We start from the raw sequence: 23,257 nt of genomic DNA on the forward strand, positions 1-23,257 counted from the left end.
AAATTCCTGGTATATAAAAGGTACCATATTTGTATATATCATACATCATGCGATTTGTGAGGCCACTAATCTGTGATTAGGGCTCTAAAACTGTCAACACTTGATGGTTTATATCCTAATCAGAATAAAATTCACCTCTGTTTAAACACATTTGTTTAGAAAGCTAACCTTAGGTTATCAAACGTCACAGAAGACGTCACACCTATCACTTGTTGAAATACAGTGAACACTTGGTGGTTGATATCCTAATTTGTTTTAATTATTTATCTACACGTAAATGCGTGCACACCATGCCATAGAGACACAAGCAGGAGGTAATTAAAAGGATCCCAGCATGACTGTGGTGCGTTTTCCTCTCACGTTTACCGACCTGATGGAGAATGTGTAGTCACACAGTCTTGCACTGTTTATTATTTGTTGACATTTGACAGAAATCAGTTCATCATCCTGTTAAAATCAGAATCTCTTTCAAAGTACATTTTATATACCATGAATGTATACTGTGCATTCTAACCTTACCCATCCTCTTATATTGTCATACTACAGTATATAGCCATCCTAGATATTTAGGAAGAGTGAGTAGCCAGTCTGACACCCGATACTTGAAGCAGGTGCACTACAGTTCATGCCACAGAGGAAGAAGCTACTCTGTTGTGCTGGCTCTCTGTAAATACACTTATTTTTGTGGGCATGAATAAACAATTAAAAAAAGGGAATGAATTGTAGTTCGTGCCCATAAATTAACCAAAAGGGTGGGAACAAATAATATCCTGTGACCACGCAACAGCATTTTGAGCGCTCGATATAGTAAAACCTTGCTGTAGTTTTTTTTTTCTCTCTCTCTCTCTCTCTGCGGCCACTCCGGGGCTCCATAATCAAGGATGCGATTCCTGTTTAATGGCTTCTTTGACCTTTGCAAAGCCCCCTTCCTGCTGTAATCAATAGGAATACCATTTGCTGCCTGCGCAGAATGATGCAAGTAGATCTTGCACGAAAAAAAAATGTTGGCTTTCATTTATCAAGAAAGATGGCAGCCTAATTAGATTTCTCCAAATGGAAATTTGTCCATTTGTTTCAGAAGGAGCTGCTTTTATGTATTTGTTGAAAATTGTAGGACCACATCTGCTTTGAGTATGTGCACTGATTGCTCACTAGTGGAGGCAAAACAACTCAATAATGACATACATTTTGCAACCCAATACATATTGTATAATTTGTCTTAATTAAGCCACATGATACTTCAATTTAGATGTGGATGATATGGGATAAAATATATACTTATGTTTGTTTCATTTTTATATCTTCAGTTCAAAAAATTGATCTGTTAGGAGTTTTATTTTTATATTTATTTCAGTGTTTAAATTACAGTGCTCATCAGCTACAATTAAAATCAAACAAAAAAAATCTAACAGAAATATAACACACACAAATCCCTCCAGCACCATTTCAATCCAAATTTAAATTCACATATAGTCAGAACCCTTTAGCTTGTTTTTCTCCTTGGTTCCCCAAGCCAACATACTGTGATATAAAATGTATTTGGCCTCCATTCTGGGTTGTTTTTTTTTTGCTTCTTATCCTACAAAATTATTCCAATCATCACTTTGTGCAAATGGGACCAACTTTTGGATGTCTTTATTACAGTTTAACAACTGAATTTGGCTATGATGCAAAAATTAATTTGGCAGTGAAGACAGATTAACAGCGAGTAAGCTGTATCTCTGCAATGTTCTCTCCAATAATAATCAAATTTGCTCAGCAGGAAGATGAGTCTTCACTGTACCTGCCTGCATTGTGCTCAGATTGATTGACTTACGCTTGGCAGACATTGTTCCTTCTATTTAAATTAACTTCATTCACTTACGCACATCATCAACACAACATCAAATAATGTTCTTTTTCATTCTCACTGGACTCATCAGTTGAACTAGGTGATATAGACTATCATTAGAGAAGAAATTAACAGCCTAATTCAAACAGTATAGTTATTACTGGAAGTACCAAAGGGAGATTCAGGAATTACATTACATGTTGAGTTAGTGGTTACTGTTGTTAGTGTTTAATATTAGGGTTATTCAGCATTTGGCACTTTTTCTTTTTTGAGCAGGCAGAAACATTAAAAGGGAAGAACGAAATCACAGTGCCTCAAAACCAATGTTAGATAAAGTGAGAACAGGTACATTAAGTGGAATTGAGGAGCATAATAAAAAACTAATAATGCTTGATGTCATTTTATGTGCTTGGTAAAATGTATACTGTACAATCATAGTGGCAATGTTATAATGTCACATGCTGCTTAATTCAGTGTCTTTTATTTCGGAGGATTGACACATTTTTGGTAATCTCAGAAATGCCATCAGAAGGTGTTTTCATGCTGAATCATCAACACAGTGCCTCGCATCTGTGAACGCTTGCAAACTAGAAAATCTCGCTCTCTCAGTTTAATTGGAGGCCTACGTGCCACCTGTGGATATAACTGAAGGATACTGTTGAATGTGGGAGTCATTATTACTCACACCTGTTTGTCATGATTATGCCAGATTCGCAATTGTAGCAAAAAGTGAACAGGATTTTTTTTTTCAGTTCAGACATTTAGACATGCCAAAAAATGGTTACATTGAGACACCATTATGGAATGAAGCATTAATTAGTGTCATTAATAACACCTGAGCTTCACTTACAATGTCAAAATGTGCCGTGAAAATGATATTTTCAGAAATGTGTTGCTATGGGGAATGTGCTTTTCATGTTAAAAGAATAAGAAAAGAGAGCTTCAATCCTTGCAGTCAATTAACATAATTAAGGCAGAGACTGCTGCTCTTTCAACTGGATTTATACTTAAAGGAGGCATAGAACGCTTTTTCTGATTTTCTGTTATTTATATATTATTTTGAGATGTGATTTCTATGTTAAACATTGTCAAAGTTACAAAAGAGAGGTTATTTGGAAATCCTCTCTGCATGTCAAAAGCCCAAGCTTCATTGGCTCTGAACGCTGCATTTATGTTTTTTTTTTGTTGCTCAACACACATGACTCTATACGGCCTTCTGTTCTGTAGCATTTGTTGCCAAGGTTTCTCCATGTGCTGTTTGCGTTGTCCTCTCTCATATTTCAGATCACCTTTCAGCTTGAGCATGTACGGATGTATTTGAATAACATTTTGAGTTAAGAACAAAAAAAGTGAAATCATACTACCATAGTTTGTTTCATGGTTTGCTGATGAAGCCTCCAGATGCTAACCAATCAGAACAGAGTGGGCTCATTGTAAGGAGGGCCCTATAGAGAGAGCAGCTTTTAGACAAAGGGTGAACTGAGGAGCAGCATTAAGGGTCAGTATGAGTAAAATAATGATAATAATCATTTGAACCTGTAAATCATGCAAAGATATTCTACTGGAGCCCCAGATTAAAAAAGGAGATCTGTAAATGTGCATAATATGTCCCCTAAATACAGACTGAAATTATGCATCATTCCTGTTATGAACAATCCTTGTTCATTGTTATTATCTGAGTCACCATTCAATATATTCCTTATCTGTTCTTCATTCTCAGTGTTCAATGAGACAGAACTTATTTGTCAGTTATATTTAGACCAACAGTCAATACTGAGTCAAATACAAGGTTCTCAATTTCAAGCCAGCTCAAAAAGCCATAATTTATATCACATGGTCAACCAAGCATAGGTGATAAACAGAGGACAGTGAAGTTCAATCAGGCCTTATCAAGAAAGCTACATTTGTTAGCAGCAGTGGGGAAGACACTTCAGTACTCCTGTTGATTCTTCTCATCAAAAATGAGTTTTTCTTTTTGTTTCTACAGTTGGATGTTTGAGGTTCATTGTCTGATAATGTTAAAAGTTTGGCTTTGTTGTCGGCCTCCCAACTCATTTAAAAAAAAAAAAAGACAAGAGAAAGAGAGAGAGAGGCGGGGCGAGCGAGCTGAATGCACGGGTGAGCGAAAGAGAGACAGCGCTGGTGAGGAGAGACAGCGGTGGAAAGCCTTCTCTGAGAGAGAGGAAGCCTATGAAGCTGGTGAATGACAGAAATGTTGTTTTTTGATTGTTTCACAGCGGTTACGTTCTAAAACACAAATAAACAACCATCAAACACTCAACAGATGATTTACTGTGGAGACAGACACTCTTAGTTTCTGTTTCATTTTCCTCCTCTGCATTTCTCCTTTTCAGTCATTCATTATATCCAACTAATGCAGCAGCAAATACAAAGAACAACTGAACAAATCTGTTTTTTCCTCATGTGTGAATGCTGTGTTTCAAGCACGGGCAGCTGAGGAGGGAGAGATTACCAGACTACTGCTTCCTCCTATAATGTGAAACATTTACTGAAGTAAGGTACATTCACTTTAAAAAGTTCAGCTCTGTAATTTCACATTTCAAAGAAGTTAATTACCTCTCGAAATTAAAAAAAACATGTCACAACCTGAGGGACAGTGATAACCTCAACACACACACACACACACACACACACACACACACACACACACACACACACACACACACACACACACACACACAACATATGCATAGGATATACTGTATATAATTAATATATATATTAGCCTTATTCTTGAAATGTTCATGCCAATAAAGCCCATTGATAAAGTCCAGTGAATGAGATAAATAACTGACCAGTCAGTCTGCAGTGTTTTCACATCACCTTGTAGTCGGTGCAGGCAAAGGCAAAGGCATGCTCTAAAAAAAGAAAAGTAGACAGCAAAAACAGCTTTTAGGCTTCTTCCCACAGGCAGTTCAAAACCAGTACGCTTCATATAAGCAGAAATCTTTCGAGCAAGCACTCAAATGATGACCTGAAGCAACAGATAATAAGATTGATCCACTTTATTTTAGCCATGCACATTTTTTCAAAAGCTCTGTTAATGTATTTTATTTTTAAATGCAATCCTCATTATACTTGAAATGAGATGGATTTTTATTGAGGGAGAAGGAGTGGATGTAATTTTAAGAGTTCCTTACTAGATAATTGAACGTTTTTGTGGAAAAAAACATGTCAGACACAAATTGCTATTCAAAGAAGAGTGTTTCATATGTCTTAAAAAATGCCTGAGGGGAGGATCTTTAAGCATTAGTTAGGAGAATCATTGGTAAGTTTAGTACATAAGTATGCAATGTCTTCTCCCGAATCAAGCAAATATTAAGCGAGTGTGTTTTAAAGGGAAATTTTTGTGATTTGTATTAGATTTATTTATAAGATTAAATGATTATTTTCATTATCAAATGCAAGCTCAAATGTTTGGTTTTATTCCAACCAACAGTCCATGAATTAGAATTATTAAAAATATATTATTAAATTAGTTGTTCAGCTAATTGACTAATTATTACAACTCTCATTGAATTAGTATTTTTTTATTTGTTTTCACAACAAATGTAACATCACATCACATCATTAAGTAGGGAATAAATTAATTGAGGTTAAGCAGCGGGGCAAACACACAAAGGTGGTCCATTCTAGTGAAGGAAACAAGGAAACCAAGAGCTTATCAATATTTCGGTCCTGAACAGGCAGGAGCTGGTACCAATTTAGTACCATCCCTACTTGTTTATTAATCTGAGCATTTTTCTATAGGTTCTGGTAACACAACAATAGCACAGTTATTCTATTGGCATCTCGCACATCGCACTTTTTTTTTTTTTTTTTTTTTTTTAATTCTCCTTTCTGTTATCTTGTGGATGTTAACTGCTCTAAATTGACATGCCTAGAGCAACCAGCTTCCCACAGTGACAAATACGTGATTGATTGTGTTTCCCAGGCTGTGAAAAAAGTTGTCATGCTTCCCTGTGGAAACAACTACGTTTGATCCATTCATTTGGTAAATGGTATTGGAAGCATCAAGCATACATGGCCTTATGGGTCAGTGCTTTTGATTTCCTTGCCCTAGTAAAAGACACAAGTGCACACAATGGATTTCCACATACTGCGTATCATAATTCCCCATTACAGTGAAATACAGTGGAGCGGTGCATTAGGGACAGTGTATAGGTCAACCGTGTTATGCAACCACTTAGTGTGTAGGATGGAAATCTGCGCAAGTCACTGACACACAAAGTCCTGTGAAATTCTTTTATAATAAGTAAAGTTTATAGCATCTCTAGAGCAGACATTGTAAAGTGTTTCAAATCAGTCATTATGTGCAGTGTATAAGCCAGACATAATGCAACCACTCATGCACTACAAAAATCTATAAAAGCTGTGTTTGCAATATTTAGGCATTCATTAAAAATAATGGAACAGATTCTGACTGTGTCCTGTGTAATGTAATGGACACGAGGGTCTTGACACACTTACTATTGTGCATTACATTTCTTGTAATTATTTGGCTTCAGGTGAACAGCACGACTTTCAAACAGTGAGTAATTTTAGGGGAATCCAACCTCCGTAGGTGACATTTTTATGGCTGGCATCAGTCATGACCAAATGCTTTATTTCAGATCCATCAAAGAGAAAAACACTGCACAGTATGAGTTGAATAAAAGCAAACCAAAATTATTTTGCGATGTAAAACTGAAATGTACTCTTATTGGTCGAATGCAAAACACGTAAGCATGTTTTGGATGACTGCTGAAGAGATATAGATATGAGGCTGATTTAAATCTCAAAGAAATTATGTTAAATTCACCATCTAATACTCAATTCCCCAATGTGTAGATCAAACTGATGCTGTGCCTTGCTCTGCGCCAGTTTCTAGTCTATTTAATAGGTTATTATGTGGACTGCGTCTGGCGCTGAAACAAGGTCTAATCAGCAGATGAATAACAGATGGTAAATTAAACCATTTAATTTGAATTAAACAATACTCTATCTCTTTATTTCAAACACATTTAATTCCACAGTATGACAGTACTTAACCATTTGCTTCTCACAAACACAAATGAAGATGAGATAACATTGTTTTCTGTGTTATTTTCTAAGCAGTATTGTTGAAAGAAAGACAGCAAACTGGTAAGATTAACACTGATGCAATAAAATCCCTTGTATTCATTGCTGTTCTTTTGCATAGTTTTGAAGGAGATGCAGTGTCTTTTATAAGGTGCTGGCTGTGGCTGTAGCCTAGCCTGATTTCTCAGATGATACCTCTGCATCTGCCATACCTTTAAGTCTTGGTATATTACTGAGGCTATAGGCCTCAGCAGGACTGCTACACAGGCATCACTTGAACTGAAGCTCACCTCAGTTTAATTTGAATGTGTTGATTTATTTTTCTTTCAGTTTAGCATTAAAAAACAATTTCCTAATATACCTCATAATGTACCTAATATCTGACCTATTTCCCCTTCAGAAAACCAACAATGTGGCTGATACTGAGTTTGATGCTATATCTCTCAATGTAGTGCTGTCTCTAGCACTGGAGAGAAATTCAAATTCACCATCGTTTTGTGTACAGAAAGGATTTTCAAATTGTGTCCTCTGAATGCACATCACACAGGTAAAATCTCAGAGAATTACTGCATTGCACCTTGTTAACCTAGACTGCACAAATCCCTGTTATTTTTTTACATCAAACTTTCACTGCACCACTTGATACCTATACTGACACTCTGTGCTGCACACCCCCTCCTACATCAGTGGGATTAAGTAAAAAAAAGCCTAACTGTGTGCACCCAATGAAAAGTACTTATTCACTGGTGCAAAGCCCAGCCGTGTGCCGTGCACCATCACAAAAATAGAGCCCTCTGTGTTATGTCTTCGTCCCTGTGCTCTCTTGGCATATTAACGGGTCTGTTTTTCTGACACATCCGGTGCTTGTTTATGCATCAGTTTTTCAAACATTTTCTTTTGCTTTTGTTTGTGTAGCCACCAAAGTCTTTGCCAAGACTCTTGGACTCAATTTTAGCCACCACAACTGTGTGAAATCTCATTATCAACACTGCTTTCAGTTTCATATTTTTTGACACAGTAATTAGTAGATGCCACAAATTAGATTAGACTAGATGCTCACTCTGACCATTGCTGAGGTCAGAGTGAGCACATTGCTGCTGGTCCGGATGGCATACCTGGACAGGTCCTCTGAGAGTGCTCCAACCAGCTGGCTGAGGCTGGTAATATTTAACCTCTCACTGTCCCAGTCCACAGTCGCCATTTGCTTCAACATTAAGTCTATCATTTCTGTCCCAAAAAAAATTAACCACATGTCTGAATGACTCTTAACCTTTAGCACTCTATCCCACAAAGATACCTCCTCCACACTGACTCTCAGCACAGGAGCCCCTCAAAGCTATATTGCTGAGCCTCCTCCTCTGCTCCCTCTGTACCCACGACTGCCTGTCAATCCACAACTCAAACTCAATAATCAATTTCGCAGACAGCACCACAGTTGTTGGCCCAATCACAAAAAACAACAAGATGGTCTAAAGGGATCTTGCACCTCTAATCAAAATGGAGCTTGTCTCCAGCTTAAAATACCTTGGACTCCACCTGAATGATGACAACTCTTGGACATCAAATACCCACTCACCTGTGAAGAAGGCCTAACAATGCCTGTATTTCTTGAGGACGCTGTGGAGTGCCTGCCTATAACCCCAAATACTTTCTAACTTCTACTATTGCACCATTGAGATCAATTCTGACCAGCTGCATCTCAGCGTGGTACCGTAACTGCACATCAGCAGACCAGAAAGCCCTGCAGCGGATCATCAAGGTGGCCCAGCATATAGCTCCCAGCCATAAATGTAGTTTATGGCTGGGAGCCATAAACACTGCCTGCACAGAGGTCTCAGCATCAGCAAAGATCCCACCCACCCCCAACCACCTGCCTGTTCTCTATCCAACCCTCTGGGAGGCGCTACAGGAGCCTCGGAGCTTGTACTACAAAGCTCAGAAACAGCTTCTTCCTCCAGGCTTTTACCCAACTGAATCTGCCCACCCGCTAAACCACCACCACCACCACCACCACACACACACACACTCCACTCCATGCTCTCTCACCTACCAACATTCACATCCTGATCTCTCCCCTCTGTATGCTCCACCCACCTGTTTCTAGACATTATTGACTTTATTTTGCAGTACTGCCATAAGTTCACGATGCCATTTGCACAGCTCTACTACATATACTTCAGATATACAATATACTACCTCATACATAATACCAGTGTGTACATATACAGCATGTTGATATTTTTGTTAGCATGTTTTCACTATTTTGTGCCATGTATGCCCTGCACTGTTCTTGGTGAAGCCGCAGCCTTCCTTTTGTTGCATATGTGCCCGCACATTGTATTATGACAATAAAATTGAACCGAATTGAACTGAATAAAAAGCCAACAGCTATGCAAAATAGGGTAGTGGCATTATATAAGAATTGAGCTCACTGGCAGGAAAGATTGGCAGCACAGAATGGCAGTATTTCCCCTCCTAAAGCAAGGATTGTCTTGATTCTGGCTCTTCTTTTATAAGATATTGCTGAGTCAGTGTTGGGCCTCTGCGGCTTTCTAAACAGTATGTTGAGCTCAGTTTTGCTTGATTGTGCACTCAGAGATCCCCGTCCCTTCCAAAGTAGTCCACACATCCTCTTTCCGAAACCGCCATTACCACCCTGAAAAGTTGTGTATAAATAGATTTCACACTGAACAATACTGGATTGGAAATTAGTTCTGGTCAGGGGAGAATCTGCCACAGTCTCACTTATATATGCACAGTGCTGCCGGCTGAGATCCCTTAACTATTTATCACATAAGCACAACCAGTAACATTGGTTTCATTGGTTGTATTTTCATTTAATATATATTTGTCTAGACTAAGAAATAACATATTATCTGTGTAAGTTCACAAAAATATGCAGATGCAAGGTATTAGTGATAATCCATCTTCAAGTGGATTGTTGAAATTAGCAAGATTTGGACTTAATATGACTTAATTAATCATTTTACTTAGTCGTACTGTAATTCAGTAATGCTCAGCAACAAATCTGACCCTTTAGGCACAAGTACAGAAACAGGATTAATTTCATATGCTGAGTCAACATTGTTCCAGCTAATAATTTTAATTGATGAAAGTAACCATGTGTGTCCAGTATAAGTCAGACAGACAAAATTGCTGAAATGTTGTAGAAATGTAGTAGAGGGCAGGTTCAGATGAGAAAGAGCTGGTTTCGGTATGAGCTTCAGTATGAGCTACAGCTTGTCTGAAAATGAATGTGGTACAGCTCTTAAAGACCCAAGCAGAGTTTCATAGTTTTGTTTAGCAGCAGCAGGTTAACCCTGATGTTAGCTACAACTTGAGCTTGACCTGGTGTTGTGAAGGAGTTTCACTTGTACCTCCTGACCACAGTCTGGAGGCAAGTTTGTTCAAATAATTTCTGTCCATAGTCTAAAACATCACACTGATGGAATAATGAGAGAACAGAACCCATAAAATGACTAATTTTGATCTATCATCTATTTTGTCACAATAGATGTTAAACAGTAATGAAACTCAGTACATTTTTTGTTTAGTGTTCAGTATGAATAATTAATACAGTGTGTGTATTAATATGTTGTTTCATTAATTCTTCCTGAGGTAAATGTAACAATTAATTGTGATAAATGCTACTGGTCACAGAAGCGTGTACCAAGCAACAGGAGGAAGACCCAAATGTAGTCACTGAGTACAAATCTTATATTTGGTGTATAGCACCAAATAAAAAGAGGGGCAAGTCAGACAGGCTGGTCATCTGGCATCTGGTTGAAAACACAGCTAGCAGATAATCAGGCAGCGAAATCAGGAACAGAGGAACAGGTAACAGGATGGCTTGAACACAAAGGCACCCCACAACATTGATGATCTGACAGCGAATGGATGGTAGAGGATCTGTGTATACAGTAAACCTCTTTGGGGGGTGGTATGATTTAACAGGTGGGTGTGGGTACCATGTAAGAAAGTCCAGGGCCATCTGGTGGACAGGTAGAGAATAAAACTAACTAACAGAACCCCAACAGGAATTGTGATAATTGCCCAGCACTTTTAAATGATATAATTAGTTGCATACAATGTTCAAGACCAGTGGCACTGTTTATCGAGATCAATTTTCTTTCCTCTGAAATAAAAGTATGCAAACTTGCTGATGGGTTGGTTTACTTTACTTTCCAGAAGATTTTTTTTTTACTCCCCTTGTTATGAGCTTATCTACATCTATCAGATATGAAACGATACTTCACTTAAATTCACCCAAATGTTTAGTCTTGATGATTGTCACTGAAGTATACTGGACATACTTTCATCTCTTAACATGTATCACCATTAACGATGTTAATATTGTTTAATGTTTCTCTGTTGATTGAAGTGGACATTTTATATGAATTTATGTTCCCTCCAACTATGTTAGTGCACCACACACCTGCCAATATGCCAGTCATGGTGCTTTGCTCTGACTACCTTTTGGCACCGTTAGCTAACTACAGTAAAGCACTGACATGTGCATTGAGCCATCGAATTTGTCTGTCTTCCTGGAAGAAACTCTAACTGCATGGTATGGAGTTGAGTAAATCATGAGTGGTTGACTGGAAACACACCATTATTTCCTTTCCTGGCACCATTTCCTGACACCATATCATTATGTATGGATCAATTCACTGCTAATCTGCTGCTATTTTAGGTTGAAAGTTAGGTAATCAGGAGGTAGTAGTAGTTGTAGTCCTATCATCGGTAACAGAAAGCCTTGGCATATTGTGTAGACTGAACCTATGCTTGTATGTTTGTGTGCCATATTTGTATTCGTTGTAGACAGAGTGTAAATACTTTGCCTCCATTTTTCTATTTCCAGCCAGGAAGTATGACAGTGGCGAATATCTTAACATCACCGGCATCACAAGGGACCAGGCTGGAGACTACGAATGCAGTGCTTTAAATGACATCGCCTCTCCTGACACCAAAACTGTAAAAGTCACAGTCAACTGTAAGTACATCTCTTTTTCCTCTTTGCTTCCCTTTTTCTTTTCTTTTTTACCACCCTGGCCTTACAGACACATGAAAGACACCGGGACAGTCCTCAATGATACCGGTGTCATGTCCCTGGCGTTGCACTTCAAGAAAGTACACTTTCTAGAAGTTAAAAAAGTAGAAAGCTGGAGTTTGAAGTTTCTTAATTTTTAATGTGAGAATTCCCTTTTTGTCTGCACATGTAGGTGATTAATTCACACGAAGGAAAGGTCTGACTGTTCTAAGCACTATTCCATTATGCAGGTAATGAGTCTTTCAAAAGTGTGAGGAGACAGTAATGATGAGCCAGGGCATTAATGAATGATACTGGGCTTTAGCTGTCATGGTCACATGGAAATCGCCGTTCCTAAGTAGGAGCAAGAATGGTGCTTGACGATTATTGCCATTCCTTTTTAAAAAGGCTTCTTTACTTCACTGTTATTCATAGATGTTTCTGCATAGATGCCCTGTGCTAAATCTTACTCATGGCAAAGCTTATCAGGCAGTCAGCTAAAGAGACGGAGAGAAGGCAGAGTGACAGGAGGAAAAAAAGGCTCCTGGCCCAGTTACTGAGTCATATCCTGAAAGCTAATCATGCAAGTTTTCCAATTCAAGTTTTAAGAAATATTGTTATTCTATCTAATAAACAGTTTTGACAGATTAATTAATTCATTACAACAATTTTGAGTCCAGCAAAGCTTGTACTGTATGTCCATGTCTTTCCATGTGATGAGACAGCTTTCATTCTGGCTTCATTATAAAACCAAGACTTGTGGCCATTATTTCTTTGTAATGCCTGGCTCTAATGAGCTGGGTCTGACTGGAATTTTAGAGGCCAGTTATTTATAGCTCTACTGAGACATGGGTTCAAGGATGAAAAGTGCTCTGACAACTGGCAGTGTCTTTATGTTACACAACAAAGGAGATATTCACAGTGATTGATAAGGCATATCATAGTCTGAAGCTGAGTTTTAAAGCGAGACAGCAGGGGTATGTGGATTGGGTATCCAAACTGAATGAATTGATTTGGAAGACTTTCCTTTTGCTGTCATATAAAGTTGCCACAGCCTGGGCACCAGAGCGATACTGTGGGGTGGGTGTAGGCTGTAGTTCATCAAGTGTTGAGGCAGTATCTGCCCGACACCCTGAGTTATCTGAAGCTGACAGATCTACAGAGCTGTTCCTTTCATTGAGCAGTTACTCATTCCTTCTTATTGATCTGTACCACAGAGGAGAATTGTCCATAATGTTTTTTGTGAACTCTTTTATTGTTACCTAATGGTTTCTGAATTACTTTATGGAAACTGACAATGTACTGATTATTTTTTATACTTGATTTGATATTTCATATAATCCTCTAGGTATAGCGGAGGCTTAATTTGCTTCTTTACTACCAAAATGGAAAAATGTCTATAATACAAAATACTCATGTCTGCTTTCTGGACTGAAAAACTGAGTGTACTTATATAACTGCATCACATCATAGCCCTTTCTTAAAAAACGGAGTGAGTTATAACACATTTACAATTTTAACAAAACGGAGCAGCAGAATCCTAAGTGAAGAAATAAATGAATCTATGTTCATTGAAAACCATTACATCCAATTTTATTTTTTTAGACACAGAGAAACAGCGTGTTGCAAAATCAATGAGAATATATTTTTGAGATAATCCAATGGATTATCTCAAAAATGGAGTTATTTGAGTCTAAGAGGCCAGAGAAATTTGTAATACTTAAATTTATCTGACAATATAAAAGTCATAAAGATGGAGATAGTGTGCATGGTTTGCCAGCAGCATCAATAGCTCCAGTAACTCCAGTGGACGATACTATCTTGCAGTGTTTCTGTGATACATACACCCTGTCTCTCTGACAAGTCTTTATTCAAAATGTGTCCATGATAATTAGCTTAGTATAGGTGAGGGGACAGTCTGTGTCTGCACATGATGTTAATCTCCAAGCTCTCTCCCGTCTTTAGTCATCAATGTTTTATATTTCTTGTAGGGCTGCTCGATTATGGAAAAAATCATAATCACGATTATTTGGGTCAAAATTGAAATCACGATTATTAAAACGATTTTTTTTTCACTTTAGAAACATGCTGCATTTATTGGACATTTATTGTCAAAAAGCACTTTGTAACTGACGACTTCCTTGTACTTTCCTCTTCCCCATATGGTATGGTGGAGATAAGTATACAAATTATTATTTGGCTTATTTGGTATTTATCTTATTCAGTAGTGTTTATCTTACTTGGTATTTATCAATCTCAATCAATCAATCTTTATTTGTATAGCGCCAAATCACAACAAAGTCATCTCAAGGCACTTTACACATAGAGCAGGTCTAAACTGTACTCTTCAGGTTCATGTGCAGCTTTTTATATTTTGCGTTTCTATACAACGTTGCACAACGGAAAAAAACAAAAAATCGTTTCACCCCAATGTTATTAGTTTTGAGACCAAAATCATAATCACGATCAAATTTCAATTAATTGAGCAGCCTTAATTTCTTGACGTTCTGTTTGAGCTATGGTCAATGGACCAGAAGCAAGAAACACTCGTATGCACAGATATACGAGTGATTTACGAGGATTTGACGCATTCACCAATTTTCTGGTATTTTGGATTTTCTCGGTACAAACAAAAATGTACGAGTGCTGCACACCTGTTGTACATGTCATTCACAATCAACCTGTTGTCATCCAAAGCAATAAAACATGACTTGTTGCTGTCTGATTTTCTAATGGCAGTGTGCCAATCATGTCTTGGGGGAACTCAAATTTTATGAATGGTATGAAGAACAACACTGTATGATAGAATACAGCGTTGCCCAGTAGGGTCTTTTGTGGAGTGATGTAGTCTACTGTATTTTAGTTTATCAGCACAAATATGACACACAGAGAGGTTGACCTGTTGAGTTGTTACCCCCATATCCAACTTCTTCTGCCGGCTTGTCCTGTGTTGTCATCCTGAGTGTTAACAGGTCTGTGGTGACAGCAGTTCAGCAGCAGTCACATCAGCGGTTGTCACCAACATAACATTTGCCGTAGACTAACGTAACACTGGCTCTGGTCTTCAGAGTCCACTGACTTGGATTTTTTTTTTAACATTACTCTATGCTGACTACCACGTAACAGAGAAATAATTAATGTTGATTCGCAGGCTGACTGTATATTATATTGTCAGTATTTTAGAGACCCCTTATTGAGGAGAGCTAAGCTCCCCCTGGCTCCCCTGTAGTTCACACCCTGTGTAGCCTAATGGATTATGTCCCATTCATTAAATTGCACTTCTGAATCCATGATGACATTATTCTGTTTGCAAAAGTATTTGGCTACTTTAGTATAAAGTAGTAGGCTATTTAACAATTAAGGGTCATTTGAATTGACAGTTGAAACTATGATATAATGCAAGCTTTCAATATAAATATTAGCAGCTGAAACTACAAAGCAACTTTCCACAGTTACTTTTCCACAACTCAAACTGACTATTTATTAATTACTTTTATTTATTTAATGGAAATATTGGTGATTGCATTTACAGTTTAGCTCCCTGACTGATGACTCCCCTAGTGAGGTGTTTTTGGCATCCAATTCATGTTAAATCATTTTTGTTTTTATTTCTCTAACAGTACGCGCAAAACAGCTGAGACAGCGTTCACAGCACGGGTCATTTTTCCTCATTCTTTGGCTTTCTCTGGACCTTAATTCCACCACTAACACTACTAAATAATAATATCTTTCTGTTGATATTTTTCTGAGAGCTCGTAAAGTTCTTATTCTTAGTCTTTGGTGCCATTTTCATGAATGGAGCTTCTCTACAACCTGCCAGTCGTCTGACCGTATCTGGTATTTCGGGGGTGTCATTCATGTTCATTTACTATTCTTTGGAACACCCGTTCAGGTGGGATTCATCATGTTTACGTCATGTTCAAGTCATTTATGACTGTTTGCTGGTGTTTGGAGAATCCAACGTGGCACACTCATAAGGGTCTACCTCACAAAAAAAGTCCATTTTTAAGAAAAGAAATACAAACATGTTCTTGCATCTGGTCCAACGTGTAGCTGGATAGAGTCCAGCTACACGTCATATATGAACAGTCCTGTGGTTTATTGTGGCTGTTTAGCATTCAAATTGCTGCACAACTATGAGACCTGCATCAACAAAACATTTAGCTGCCACTGCATCGTGTAGTTTAAGTGTCTTACCTGTCGGAGTGAAAAATAATTTTCTAATTCTTTATTTATTTTTTTTTAAATTTGTATTATTTTATGAAAGTTGCCATGTCCCTCTTCTTCCTTCATGGTCTATTGTGAAACATGTGCTCATTTACAAAGATAAGGGGGCAGAATAAATGAATTAACGACGTCCATTGGAGCGGCTGATGTGGTCACAGCAGGCAGAGGCTGAGCCAGCTGGTGGCCACTCTTCACTGCCTCCTCTACACCCTGGTTCAAATCTCCCTCTGTGAAGGAAAAAAGAGAGGTATTTGGATCACATCCCAATCTACTGTATCATTCATGCTCCACTGTCACACATCAGACTGCATTCACACAGTGGCCAGGGCTTGGAATGCCAAATTCTGAATTAAGATAAAGATGTTAGCTGACATTGAAACTCAAACAAGAGGGGATAATTACATAGAAGGAAACAAGAAACTGGAAGCAAGAAACAGGAACATGTTCATTTAGGGAAAAGAAATCGTCACTCGGCTGAAAATATCAGCCACCTAACTTTGTAAACGTTCTGGAAGATTTTCCAGGTGTCAGTCAACAAGCTTCCCAGTGCGCCTTTTTAAAATATTATCATGAAATCTTCAGGCTTCATTGGATTCTGCTGTTAAATTATGTAATAGGCCAATAGCACATGATCTAACCAAAGTATCCTGCTTGTTAAAAGCAGTCAAATTAAATTAAGTCATGAACATCAATCAATCATAACTGCTCTGTTCCTCTTTCATTCTAATAAAACAACATATGAGTGAATGACACTGACATTTCATGGGTTAACAGTCTAATTAAATACAAATCCAGACAATTTCACTCCGCTTTCAAAACAATTCCTCCTTTCTTTCTTTTTTTTTTTTTAAAGCTAAGAGTATAGTTGACCTCTGGGCTAATTGCAGATTAAGGCTACTAATTAAAATAAGCAAAGCAAAGTAATGAAAACAAAATTAAGCTCTGGCATGTTTGGAGTTTTAATAACGCCAGGCCTTCAGTAACACTAAGCCTGCCATTTGGCTTTCTATGATATGATGAGTTAGAGAGGGTTTTAGGTATTGTCACTGTGCGGCCATTTCCAAGTGTAAGGTCCAGTTCATGTAACCTCTGCTTACATTTCTCTAAGGCTCAGAAGACAGCATTAATTAAATTACCGGCCTGCCCGCGCCTCTTGTCTCTATACTTTTGGTGATGAATGAACAGCAACTGAATACTTTTATCAGCTAAACCTGAATGATGGCAGTTATCCAGAAGGTCACGCCAGAATCAGATTGGCTGAAAAGCCCCACTTGGCTAAAGGATATTTCAGCAGTGATTTTACCTGATGAAATTTGATCTCTGACCTGCTTTTCAAATTTACATATTCATCCTCACTGCAGGTGAGAGCCGTTATTGGCAATTGAAATTCTCACTGCACAGTGTGACTCAAAGGCATAAATATCACATCTAGGTGGCTGAGGCGGAGGGATGAATGAGAAGGAAACCACCATGGAAAACCTGAGATAAAAAGCCACTGTTTGATTAATTAATGAAGCCACCTCGTTGTAGAATAAAGGCATCCATTACTAACTACAGATAAAACAATAACACAAAGCTGTTTCTTTTTCAAGATGAGAAATCAAAGGTTTGACCTTCCTTTGTAGTTTAGAAAGATATCTGTCTCCAGAGAGAGCTGTCTGCTCTCACTCCTTATTGAATGAGTGACACAGCAGAGTTTGAACACTATTGTATTCGCCGAAGATGCAATTTGACAGTTTGCACAAACTTTTGCCACATGTGGAAAGTACACAGACAACCAACTGTCTCGCTGTGCTACATTTTATTTGCTCGTCACTCTTTCAGATGCTTCAACCAAAGCCGTTTGAAAACACACCAGATGTTCGCATCTTCTATTCTCCATCCATTTAATAATCACAAAGCTGCCACAAGTCAATCTGCAGGAAATAAATGTGTGAAGAAGACAGATAAGTCGATGCCATGTTAGCACCACAGATGTTTGAATTATTGATGAGGTGTAGGACGACCACGGCTTTCTTGGGATGCCTGTCTCTCTTTTATTTATGTTGACGCAAAATGTTTTTTATGGTTATGAACTGTAACAGCCAGATTTCTGGGAAAGTTGGAGCGAAACATTCATACTCCTTGCACTTCAAAGCACTACAATAGATTGGTCTTGGAAGTTTGATCTGACACCCTACTAGATTCATATTCTGTGTCTTTTGTTTTTCCGTATTGTTTGCTAGCAGAGTCTGTATGATCTCCTCCCCTTCCTGTCTTGATGTAGAGTGCAGGCATCTGTCCCTCTTCAACATCTCTTGTTTTCCTGCATAGCAAGGTTTCTCCTGCTTTGCAGAATCAAGCGGTGCCCTGTGTGCTTCCGAGTTTGCTTGCTATTTGTTGGCCTCCTTCCTCCTACAGTAACCTGCAGCTGTGAATTCTGCTTACATATACACAATGGCCATGTTTATAAAAAGAAGAGCACCTCACTTTATTTCCTGCCTACAGTAATTGGCCAACAAAACTGTGATCATTTTTAATTAATTATGAGCACGCACATTAGGACTGCTGTGAGCAATTACAGCCACAGTATTGATATACTTCTGAGTATAATTAGAATGCAGGGACATACGGTGAGTACTTCAAATTCTTTACATCACCTTGTCTAATGTTTGCTCCAACCCTGGCTTTTCCTCTAAAGCCCCAGTCATCCAGGCCTGTTTGGAATTCAAGCCTTGCACCATAGATACACCAACAACATTCTCCTCTGACTACCCTGACAGAGTTGTTTTGTGGAATCATGACCATCTCTTATGAATAAAAGGCTAAACATGTTTAGTTGTGGTCAGAAGACACATTTTCATGACTACCCAGTATTACAATGTCAAATAATGAGAAGAACGCAAACAGCAATTAGTGGAGTGTGTACATGTTTGCTCAGTAGTAACAATGTTCATTAACAATCATTATACACTACACATCTGCAAAGCAGATGACGTTGACATTAGATTAAATGCATGTCTTACATACTCTTGTGTTTGTGTGTGCGTATGTGAGTGTGTGTATGTGTCTGAAGGTCTACCTCATTGCACTGGTGGATCACAGGTACAATAAATGTTCATTCCACAGTTCAATGAAATCTGTTATTGGGAGTATTGTAACATCAGGTGCAAAGTCTCAGTTGAGCGTTCACAGAGAGTTTGCAGTATCCATTGAAATACTGTGGCTTACAATTCAAAAGAGAAGACTTCCTAGAATTGGATTCTGATCCAATCCTAAGTAGAGTTAAAGCCAGTACCCTCAAGCTGTTTGGATGTAAATCCATCTCTCTACATCTCTCCAAAGCTCTCGTCTTGATTGCTATATGGATTCCTCGCCACATACGGGGCATGAATAAATGAGCAGAATCTTGATCTTCTGCAGAATAAATGTTCTTGCTAGCACCACTTCAAAATAGATTGAAACACTGACTTTCAGTTTGATCTGCAATTTCTAGTGACTGATCAAAATTAGAGATCTGACTTTGTCAGTCCGATGCTAATACCTGGGCTTTGGGTATCAGCTGATACTGAGTGCGGATCTGATTCCAGATTCAACATCAGCATCAGTGCATCTCTAATTAAAATAACCTTATAACACTAACACAATGCTTCAACATTGCATTATCTCACCTAACTGCCCAGTGTATTCATTAACAGGGATTTGTTTGTGTGCTTACTTCAGTGTGCCTTCTCTACAGTTTGAGAAGAAACACTGAAGTTTCTTATGACCATGCACTGGTAATATTCCTTTTTCATAATGCAGTCTTCATCTGATAACCCCATCATCTCATACACGTATTTAGGGAGATAGATGGGGATTTGTGCACCTTGAACCATTTAGTGTTAAACACCGACAATAGATTGAATCCCTACTGCTGTAAACCCACACAGTCCTGCTCACTAAGCTGGTTATTTATATGCCTTGTATTGTATTAAAAGAAGGAACACAATGTTCTCCAGCAGTTCTGAATAGAAATCTTAATGAATTAATAAATCTTGGCAGCAGAACCATTCCTGACTGACAAAAAAAAAAAAAAAAAAAAAACAGGACAATGAAGCCCACAGATGGCAGTGCGGAACAGTGTCTCTGTGTGTAAGCTGATAAGTCATGCACTGATGAGTCCATTTCTTAATTGCAATGAAAACTCATTTTCAAATCTGGCTGAAGAGGTAGGGTTATTAATTGATCTTTTAATTAAAAAGCCTGCGTTCTCTGGGTTCTCTTGGCAAACAATAGTTTGTAGCTAAATAAATCATATTCAGTCTTGAAACAAACCAATTAATCATTAATAGTCACATGAGGTTTGCTTAAGGCAAGCAACAACAATTAAGGTGTGATGCTTTCTAAACACACCCTGTCCATTAATATTACATAGACAGAAGGTCAAACATTTTACTCATCATTAACATGCTTGTATTTGTGCACTTTGTAGAGATGTACAACTGGAGACATTGTCTTTGTTTTGATGACAAGCCCTGCATAATGCAGATGTAATGGAATTTAGTTTGTGATCGACCCACAACTGGCCATTTGTCACCCGGCCGTGCCTCACAGCGCCCATTTTTCTGCCGTGCCTGTGCTATTCCTGGACCCAACCCCTCAACCCCATCTGGTGGAGTCACCATGACTCCAGGCATGATTTACAGCTCTGCCACAGCATTCTCTGGACACTAAATTACCTGGATTATTGGGCCTTCATGAGTTTTAGTGCACTACTTTGCATTACGCTCCAAATCCTGATGGTGTGTTGCACAGTATATGATGATATAGGACATGCCAGCATGTTGAAATTGGAATTATTGGATTAGACTGGATTTTATGGGTGTGATCTGTCTTAACAGATCTGTGTGCCAGTAGCTAAATTGGAAAGATATTATTGATATGCATATAAAATCAGGGCATTTTGGACCACCTACAAAACCATAGGAGTTTTCTTTTTCTCCTTGGGCCTAAACTACTTTTAAATTCTTGTAATTTGCATGATAGAAACCTTAGTCTGTTAAACTTTTTATGAAAGGTGCCCTTGATAAGTTAGATAAAGATAGATGATATGTATTCTTGGTCCGACACAGGATCATTTAAAGAGAAATTGGGGCTCATATTTAGGTACACCCCTGGGATGTTTTTTGGCTTCGCTTTTGGCTTTACTTTTTTGTTATTGCCAGGATTTCAACCAACCTTTTGACAGAGGATAGTTATCTTAAATAATGATAAATAGGACATCCTTTGATGAAGAAAGCACAGTTTGTTTAGTTTTTTAGTTTTTTTGGCAAATAGTTGATTCAGTTGGTAATCAATAAAAGGAAACACATTAAAATGTCCCCTCTTCCAAAAAGGACATACAACAACTACATGAATTGTCTGTGGTTTTGTGTTGTTAACATAAAAGACAGTGACTCTATGTGTGAGGTTTCAAGTATTGACACATCTGCCTGGGCCACCATGTCCACTGTCCTAGCAACTGTACAGCTCGACAGCCAGGTCACCCTGGCGCTTTCAGAGGCTTCAAATAATCAATGGCCCTGCACAATGACACCAATGGAGGATTACGAGGATTCACTAAGCCTCTGTCGGGCGGCATAGTGCATTGATTTTGTCATACTTGTTATTGGCTTATATTTCTGCGCTGTAGAGCACTGTTAAATTTTCCTCTCTATGTTGCCTTCCTTTTCTTTAAGTATTGAAAAGCTCCTTTCTGGTGCACATTGTCAAATACTAAACACTAATGTTACCCTTTCACAAGTTTTAGCGCCCCTCTTATTGGTTGCTGCAGGTTGTTGCTGCTCCTCAGAAAAGATGTCGTGTTTTTTGTGAGCTGTCTTTATGGCCTCTAAAGGAGGTTGAGATTGAGTTAGAAAAGTGTTACTACTTGGAGTTTGGATTTTACATAGACCACAATGGTTAAATCATACACACACACTCACACACACAGCAAGCACAGACAGCCAGTCAAGGTCTACTAATACCCCCCAGCATGGCACTCAACATTTCATACAGTGATAAATGAACAGGAAAATCCTCAGCATAACCGGCTCAACCTAAATCGCTTGATTCACTATCTCAAGTCCTTCGTATTATTCAGCCCGGCTGTGGTGGAGAGAAAATAACAGTAATTGGCACACATACGCAAGGACAGAAAATCAACATACACCAGTCATATGAATGTGCTCATTAGAATGCAGAGGAAGGTTGGTGGAAAGGCATCCATCATCATCCGAGCCACTGTCGCCTCAGTGTGCCTCTCCTATATGATCATACACCACATGTACAAATGCTCACATGTATCCTTTTCACCTTCCACAGATCTGTTGCATCCCACCTCATCTATCTATGTGGACTCTCACAGGTTGGCAGAAAGTTCATACTGCCTTCTATTTATTAAAATGAAGCACAGACTTTGGCAATATCTCAGTCTCACAAAATGCATATATGTGCTTTAATGAAGCACGTTGCTATTCCCACGTTGGTACCATTTAGTAGCCCAAGGTTGTGTTGTCCAGGGAAGCTGCAGCAGTCGATACAGAGGTCATCCGTTAGGAACATCTCCAAATGTAATTGGAAGTAAAGGTTTGCAGGCGCTTGGCCAAGCAGGCCCTTCCACTGGATACAGGCTACAGCTCTGACTGACAGGTCGTTCTTAAAGGCTCATTGTCAGGAATATAAATAGTCTACATCTCACTTCCAGACATGGCCAGGCAATTTACTGCAAGCTGCAGTAAGAGTGTGAGCTTCGTCCATGTATCATATGCTTTTCATCAGAATCTGTATGAGTCTCACAAGATAATTTCTCCTGTTTCCTTACGGTTCTTGATTAACAGAGAAACAAGAAAACAGGGGAACCAGTGACCAACGTGTTCAAACTTCTGTGCATTCCTCTGATAGACAGCACTCTTCTCTTAAAGAGAGTCATTTTATTTTGTTTAACCTCTGCAGCTCATGAATACAGCAAGACTCTGATAATGACCAATAATTAAAACTGTAACAAGTGAAACATTTTTATTCCCACTATGACTAAGGAAATGGAAAGACTACTTTTTGTCTCACTGGTTTTGTCCAGCCACATAGTG

At 38.5% G+C, this 23,257-nt stretch overlaps 1 protein-coding gene across 2 annotated transcripts in view; it reads left to right on the top strand.

The window, feature by feature from the left end:
• Positions 1-23,257, top strand: part of negr1 (neuronal growth regulator 1) — a 148,733-nt gene that overhangs the window by 82,531 nt on the left and 42,945 nt on the right. For both annotated transcript variants that reach the window (XM_053322391.1, XM_053322392.1), the window contains exon 4: positions 11,775-11,906. In XM_053322391.1, the coding sequence (XP_053178366.1) occupies positions 11,775-11,906 (132 nt within the window). The remainder of the gene's footprint in view (positions 1-11,774; positions 11,907-23,257) is intronic.

The sequence above is a fragment of the Scomber japonicus genome, chromosome 7 (assembly GCF_027409825.1).
Source record: "Scomber japonicus isolate fScoJap1 chromosome 7, fScoJap1.pri, whole genome shotgun sequence".
NCBI lineage: Eukaryota > Metazoa > Chordata > Actinopteri > Scombriformes > Scombridae > Scomber > Scomber japonicus.